This window comes from Plectropomus leopardus, chromosome 2 (assembly GCF_008729295.1).
Source record: "Plectropomus leopardus isolate mb chromosome 2, YSFRI_Pleo_2.0, whole genome shotgun sequence".
Classification (NCBI taxonomy): domain Eukaryota; kingdom Metazoa; phylum Chordata; class Actinopteri; order Perciformes; family Serranidae; genus Plectropomus; species Plectropomus leopardus.
Window position 1 is genome coordinate 10,665,363 of NC_056464.1, and position 8,197 is coordinate 10,673,559.

The following is an 8,197-nucleotide window of genomic DNA, read 5'->3' on the forward strand; positions in this document are numbered from 1 at the left end:
AAAAGTTCTTAGTGAAGATAGATAGATAGATAAGTTTTTTTTAATTAAAGAAGACATCGTACAACAATATATGGCAAGAGACACAATCATCAGTGGGCTCTTTAGAAAGCGGAGCACACAACACAAACAGAATTATAACTTCATAAAAGAAGGAAAAATGTGATAGTGAAGGGGTCTCTAATAATTTGGAGGCATCAGTAAGGCTCAGTGCATAGACAAAGAATGCATCTCTATTTCTGTGACTGGTTTTGCAGTACAGGACTATTTTTCTCATAAAATACATCAATTAGTATTATGTCTTTATGCATTACCAAAAATATACAAAAATATACTTATATTCACCTTACTCTCGGGCGCACTCCTGTAGAAATGATTATGGTTTGATAGGATAAATTGCAGTTAACTAGTTAGTTCCATAGACTGTCTATGGTTAATCTGTGAAAGATTTCAGATAATCAGCAGTACTGAATGAAGAGTTATAGCAAAGGATATTCTGTGTGTAATTAATGAGAGTATTACACAACAACCATGAATTACTTTTTAATTTCTGGTTGTAGGAAGAGCAATACAGTCGAGCTTTGAGCAAGGCACTATGGTCTGTAAATGATTTTGTAATTCAATGTAGGAGTTCCTTTTCAGCTAGAAAAAAAGCATTTCTCTTTTTATTTCCTAATTCTCTGAATGCAAATCTCAGATACATGTATCATCTAACAGTTGCATTTATGCTGAGATATTTTCAGTGTCAAGATTCATCGTCTCAGATTATTTTCCATAAAATCCAGGACCCTTTTCCAGGAATCTTCCTGGGCAGCAGCGTGGGGTGCAGGGTGACCTCCCCACAGAGTGAACACTGCAGGAGAAACAAAACAAGACTGTGTTAACAGTTATTATTACTTCATGTAACTGATAAGTGTTCTATATTTTAATGAGCAGTCAATTACAACAGGTATAATGTAGTATTTGACTGAAAAAATGCAGCTTTGAGATAAGGCTCACTTTTTCTTGGTTTGATGCACCACAGAGCAGCTCTTGAGTTTGGTGCGTATGGTGGTTCAATCAGGTGACCAGCGCCGGGGTACGACAACCGGGTAAACAGCTGAGATTTTCCTGCAGCCTTCAGGGTCTCCTCAATCTGATGACCAAAAAAGAAAAAAAAAACATCCAGCAATACAGCAACTAAACACTGAATCCTGAAACAACTATCACTCAAATATCTGCGTCATATACAGCTAAAGTGTATGTGATTTTGACTTCTCAAATGTTCGACTTAAAATCCACATCACAAAACACTATAAACAACATAACTTGCATTTGATTTGTTCAGGATTACTAAATACATGCTTTTCAACATCAATAACCTACCACATCTGCGTTCTCAATGCTTGAAGCGCTCAGGTCATCTTCACCCACGATGTACATTAATGGACAGGTGATGTTCTCCAACTGCAAAAAAATCAAAACAAAACATTGTGTCATTCTGAAACAAAATGTTGTTCATTAATACAAATTATTTAAATACATATTAATGGTTAAATCCTCACCTTCACTTTAGTCTCAGGGATAAGGTTTGCAGGCAAGGAGATTTCTCTGAAACTTACATAGCCTTGATCATCATACGTCCAATATTTCAGACCACTGCAAAGACAAGTCAACAGAGAAAAGAAGGAGAAGAAGAAAACACTTTTCATTAATCCTTGAAGGGAAATTCAGTATTTTCAATCTGTTGGTATTTACATGTTACATACACACAGGCCTGAAATACACACACTTGCACAAACAGGACCTATACACATGCTTTAATAAGCAGATGGAGGTTTGTGCCTTGCTCAAGGGCACCTTGGCAGTGCCCATGATACAGTTCTCCAGCTAGCGGTCCACAATCCATACTTGGTTGTACAAGGATGAACTGGTGACCCTCCAGTTCCCAAGCTAAAATCCTATGGACTGAGCCATCCCCAAAAGAAGACATTGATAACAAGGTACAAGGAATCATTACTCTACAAGACTTAAACTAGTACTTTAGACGACAGACTTCACACTTGATATTAGACCAGATTAGATTACAGGGACTCCTACAATAATTCCACAGTGATGTTTTGATAATATTATCCTTTAAAGTGCATCTTTAATTAAAAGCTACCTGTCAGTTGGTTCAGTCTCGTCATCTGCATCTGAGGGCTTGACGTTAGTTCCTATTGGGCCGTTGATGCAAATCAAACAGGATGGCTGGAGAACATTAATTGTTAGAAGTCAGTGGGAACTTACCAAACTTTATATTACTTGGCATAAAGTATTTTTAGAGTACAACCCCAATTTCAAAAACGTTTGGATGTTATGTAATTAAATAAAAAGAGCATGCAATGACTTACAAATCCATTTTGACCTATATTTAATTGAATACAGTACAGAGACAAGATATTTTATGTTCAAACTTTTTTTTTGTAAATACATACTAATTCTGACATCGATGCCTGCAACACATTCAAAAAAGCTGGGAATGTTTATCACTGTGTGACATAGCCTTCTCTTTTCACAACATTCATTGAGTATTTGGTAACCAATTGTTGAAGTTTGAAAGTGAAATTCTTGCTCAACAGTTTGGGGTCTCCATTGTCGTAGTTTGTGCTTCATAATGCCTCAAACATTTTCAGTTGGAGACAGGTCCAGACTGCAGGCAGGCCAGTGTAGTACCTGCACCCTTTTAATACAAAGCCACGCTGCTGGACCACATGCAGAGTATCTCATTGTCTTTCTTGAATAAGCAGGGACGTCCCTAAAAAAGACGTTGTCTGGATGGCAGCATATGTTGCTCCAAATTCTCTATGTATCTTTAAGCATTCATGGTGCCCTCACAGATGTGTACGTTACCCATGATGCCATGGGCACTAATACACCCCCATGCTATCACAGATGCTGTCTTTGAACTTTGAGCTAGTAACAGTTGTTTGAAACGTGTTGCAGCCATCAAATTCAGAACGAGTATATATATTTTTTTAAAAAAAAGCAATACAGTTTTTCAGTTTGAATATCAAATATCTTATCTTTGTACCATTTTCTATATGTCGCAATGAATTTGTAAATCATGGCATGCTGTTTTATTTATTTTCTAAATAACATCCCTTTTTTTTGGAATTGGGGTTGTATTTTTGTAGTTATTCATTCTAAACAAACAGGTTTGACATTTCATCTACATGGAGCTATGTACTGATCAAAGCGTAGTTTTAGATATTGATGACACAGAAAGGCCTTTCTGACATACGTTGACATCAACCTGAGTGGCCATACGAAGAGTCAAGTAGACTCCGTAGGAGAGACCAATGATCCCAATCCTGTTGCCACAGACCTGAGGATGATCCTGGAGGAGTTTGAATGCTGACTGTCCAAACAACACAAAGAAAACAAAAAAAATAGGTATTTTGAGGGAATGACATACTCATAAACGTATATATGAGTTTTATGTGAGTGAGATGTATTGATGTTGCACAAAGAACACAGAACAAGGTCTCATCTTACTTTGAAATATGAATCACCAACACTGATACGGTTTAATGGTCCAGGCAAATCTCTGTGATTGAAGTAGGCAAGCGACAAGCTCACGTAACCCCTGGATGCAAAAAGGGCAGAGCGGTACTCTACCAGACCTCCCCCCATTCCCCAAAGGTCCAGTATGGCTGGAAATGGACCTGGGCCTGCAGGAAATCAGTACAAGGGCTGTTGTTCAGAGGACACAGTCTTTCATCAGCAGTCTTAAAATCTGTGAATGGATGCTCCAAATCTCATGCTCACCAGGCGGTAAAAACATCGTCCCGACAACACCATCCTGGCGAATCTCTTTTCTTTGTACGCCTGGTGCCATGTACCAGCGCTCAGTAGCTACTGCAGCTAGCTCAGTGCTCTGTCTCTCACTGGGTGTAACGTGGCCCTCAAGTAAAGACATTTGCACTACATATGGAGTCTCTACATCTTTCTTTTTCAGCCTGGAAGAAAGACCACATTTACAGAGATGTTGGGCTTAGCTATTGGATAAGACAATGCAGAGTTACACACAGTGGGGTTTGATGCCACAAACTTCTTTAAAATTTTCTTAAGCTCTCAAAGAGCTTCTTTTCACCACGTGCCTTAAACCTTCTCTTGCACCAGGAGCCGGCTGTAGTCCCCAGAACAATCCCATCGGCTCACAGCCCAAATATGAACCCCCAACTGAATGATCCCTGGCCACTGTTGAAGAGACAGAAACAGAGAGGAGATTGCCAAATGTCTGCATAAAAATCTAAATGATTCAGTCGATCTAATTTCTAAAGACTGCAGTCACAATACACAGATTCAAAATGGATTTTTTTTATCAGTCATATTTTACAGCTCAGATTTAGTTGAAATGTACCACTTGGTTTGGCTTCATTACTCTTTTAGTGTTTCAAATCCTCTTTTTGTTTGGAGTAACATTTTAAGTTTTGTTAAATGAGATGTAAACACTAAACTACCTTCAAGAAATACAAAAATGGCAGGGTTGTTGCAAAAAAATTAGGTTTTTACATTTATAATGTAACTACTATGTTTTCTTGAAATTGTAACATGTTTAGATAATACATTTATGGTAATTACATTATTACAACAGCATTACATTTAATCCAACTGGGAATATAATACTGTACCACGAAACTCACAGTTGACAGTGCCATCTGCATCTGTGTTATAGTGGGCGAATGCTTCCCACAGGTCACCTTCATCACTGTGCATTTGTGCACACACTGTGACGGGACAGCGAGGGGGCAGGAAACTTCCTTTAATGCTGACCTGTTCATCTATGAGGGCTCGAGCAGGAGTGGCTGTAAAAATGGGGGCTTGCCTGAAGCTGCTCTTCCACCGAACTCCACCTACAGATAGAAGAAAAATAGACCTGTGAACTCTGAAATATAACAAAGGAAAACTCTACGTATGATTACAGATGATAGTTCATTTCAAGTGCTCCAATGTCAAAGTACATCTTACATCTTGTCTCAAGTGTCAGAGATCCAACAGACATTGATAGAGATAAGCATTTTCATGCAACTTTGTACAAGGCAACTTACATACTTCCCCACAAACCCACCCGCTAGCAATTTTGGGTTCATTGTCTAGCTCAGTGATTTAGTGGGCTATGGCATCACTGGTGGACCTCAGAGTGCCATCTAGTGGGCCAGAGAGGTACTGTCAATTGTTTAGACAAAATTAAACTAGAAATACCGCTATTGGGATGTATGCCTCCACATACCTGTCATGTCACACGTGCGGTTTCACTACGCGTCTCCCCTTCTGCACTTGAGATATGACGTTGAGTTACAGCCAGACAACTGATTTTGCAGAACATTATGATGTCAAACTGAAGCTGACCTTTTGAATATAAAATGTCAGCACTTAATCATTATATCCTATTAGATATCTGTGTGGAATTTTGTCATAATTAGTGTATAAATTCTTCAGTCCCAGCCAAAAACATTTTTAGTGAGGTCACAGTGACCTTTGACCACCAAATTGTAATCAATTAATTCTTTCATTCTTTGAGGAAATTCCCTTAAGGTGTTCTTGAGATATCACTTTCACAAAAATGAGACAGATGAGGTCACAGTGCCCTTGACCTTTGACCTCAGAAACGGTTTAATAATCACAAGTGGGCCTTAAGTAATAATAGGTTGAAAAAAAGACTGGTCCAGCTCTAGCTTAAGGTTACTTTGACATGTGGACATGTGAAGTTAATATCTAACCAAGACCTGACCTGGCGTAACCATTCTACTACCATTCTAACTACTGAACTGTCTATTTCTGCATCAAAATGTAAATAGTTATAGCAAATAAGGGGAGTTTCCAGAGCAGAAGAAAAGCAAGAATGTTTTTTAATGCAATATATTTTGTAAATACCCCCTTGTTCAGCAACTTAAACTGATAACTTGTCCATAAGCCCTTACTTTGCATCAAACTATACAGATATCGCTCAACAGGTTTGAGCTGTTCTGTTACAAACAATCAAAAAGACAAAAAGTGCTAAAAACACAACCAACTTGGTAGAGATGGCAGGAACTCATATACAGACAAGCACTTTAGTCTAAATATATTAATCCTCAATTTAACTTTTGCATGATTTCTAAAAAGAAATGCTATCTGATTATTCACACTTTCACACAGTGACAACAGTGGCTCTTGGGAAAATGATCTCAGTCGCTCAAATTCTTCCAAATCACACCTTCATGTAAAAGCAGCAGTTGTAGATTTGCAGTATCACTTTAACACATTTACTCAATGTCATAAAAGTAGATTCACACACAATTTTAATAAACACAAAGAGTACAATAAACAACAATATTCGTACCCACAGCATGATGCAAACATGTCAGGCTCCTGTGTATACTGATGCGTGGTATCATCTTTGTTTCTACAAGCTGTCGTATTGTTGTCAAACTCACATGAGCTCTGACCATTATGGTGTTTCTGTCTCCCCTATAAAACAGGAAGGAGTGGAGATCAAACACTCAGATAAATGAAACACTCCGGAGTCATGTCTAGTGATATAAAGTTAATCTCTCCAGTCAATAGAGGTGCACAGTGACATATTAAACCTTATAAGTGATACAAGGGTGACTTGCACACTATTTTGCAAATGTTTGTCAGGCTCAGACTTGCTTGCCCACAGACCTTTGTCCTACATGACTTCCAAAACCATCTGTAAGATGCTGCATTATGACTGGCCAAATTAGTTAGTGCTTGTTACAAAGTGTTTTATTCTTAATTTTATTCACATTTTTGACAGCATTTAAAAGTTGTACCTTGTTTTGGTGAAGCTTAGTTAAATTGCTATTTTTTTTTGTTCACTTTTGGGATATTTAAGAGTAAATCTGAAAAAAATAATCAGATTTTATATAATATTTTACTAAAAAGTAACTGTCAAAATAAATGTAGCTGAATAAAACATATAATACTTCCTGCTAAAATGTAATGTAGAAAAAGTAAAAAGAGGCATAAAATAAATGTAAATGAAATTAAATAAAGTAAGGGTACTCCAAAACCTACCTAAACAAAGTACTAGCTTAAATGTACCTGGGTACTTTTCACTACTTTTTTTTGTCAACAGTTCCTTTATCCATAATATAATAGCTTTTGATGTTTTGCATAAAAGCTGCAAACAAAGTTAATAAAATGTACTATTAGGCATCACAGGACTTTTGGAGTCTTCCAAAAAGTAAAAGTAGACTAGAAATTACAAATATTTATTGATAAATATAAACATAAATTTACATTGAGTGGCAAATAATTAAATTATTTACTATTGTGTGCACCATTGTGGAGTGGCAGTTTACATATATATATATATATAATATATACTTATATATACTTTTCTATTCCGCTCTACTCCTCCAATTGCATTCCGGTAATTAATCATAGTATTTATTACAATATCATATCACAAGTACACTGATCAGCAGAAGGCCTATGAGTCATACCTAAATGATTAGCTTATATGGATCGTAACAGTCTCGACGCAAATATTGCGCCACTATAATTAGGAACCAGTTTCCGCATACAAGAGATGTTTTCTGCTGTTCCTGAAGGAACCGAGAAGGTTGTGACTATAACATGGAGCGTATTCTCTGGCATTAAACACGTATTTTCAACATGCTCTGAAACCTCTTTTTTATGGGAGGCAAAGTTCGGTCAAGCGACGGCTCACCTGACCTCTCAGTAGTCCAGCTGACTTTGCAGCTCCGGACTCGCCCTTATCCTGTTTTTACGCACAGACAGACAAACACGGCTGACACGGTATGAACTACATTTGAGCTCAAACTGTACAGTAGATCAAAGCAGGCAATATTGCCACTGTTACCTGACCACTGCTGACCACCAGTGCTTTAGTAGCCTTAGCCTCTTCTTCTGCGTCTTTCAAAGGCATTCAAAATGTTGCATTACCGCCAACTACTGGATTTAAACTAAAATATCACAACTCTTCCCCACTCGCGTCCCCACTCTACTATAAGTTTCTATTTTCCAGGTTTAAGAGTGCCTAAAAGCTTTTGTCAACTCCTGCTCCACAACATCTTCTTGCTTCAACTATGATTGTGTCAATTTCCTCATATTTCTTTGTTCCTCAAGCAGTAAGGGTTGTTGCCAAAACTTGCTGGTATCAGGGTTTATGTACACACACCTAGAGGCCAGCCTGTACAAGGCAGTT

At 37.7% G+C, this 8,197-nt stretch overlaps 1 protein-coding gene across 10 annotated transcripts; it reads right to left on the bottom strand.

Annotated features, from left to right (window-relative positions):
* Positions 1 to 40: 40 nt before the first annotated feature.
* On the bottom strand, positions 41 to 8,153 carry LOC121953471 (peroxisomal succinyl-coenzyme A thioesterase-like). 10 transcript variants are annotated; one of them, XM_042500639.1, is made up of 13 exons: positions 7,853 to 8,148; positions 7,705 to 7,750; positions 6,344 to 6,471; positions 4,653 to 4,874; positions 4,119 to 4,218; positions 3,787 to 3,977; positions 3,514 to 3,689; positions 3,260 to 3,376; positions 2,141 to 2,226; positions 1,542 to 1,635; positions 1,363 to 1,443; positions 997 to 1,132; positions 41 to 850 (listed from the first exon to the last, which is right to left on the bottom strand). In XM_042500639.1, the coding sequence occupies exons 3-13, from the start codon at positions 6,450 to 6,452 to the stop codon at positions 750 to 752; spliced, it is 1,413 nt and encodes a 470-aa protein (XP_042356573.1). In that variant the 5' UTR covers positions 6,453 to 6,471; positions 7,705 to 7,750; positions 7,853 to 8,148; the 3' UTR covers positions 41 to 749. The 10 variants fall into 10 exon arrangements, with proteins under 10 accessions (XP_042356573.1, XP_042356538.1, XP_042356582.1 ...); XM_042500604.1 differs by having other exon boundaries at positions 7,700 to 7,750; XM_042500648.1 differs by having other exon boundaries at positions 4,665 to 4,874; positions 7,700 to 7,750; positions 7,853 to 8,146.
* Positions 8,154 to 8,197: the final 44 nt, after the last annotated feature.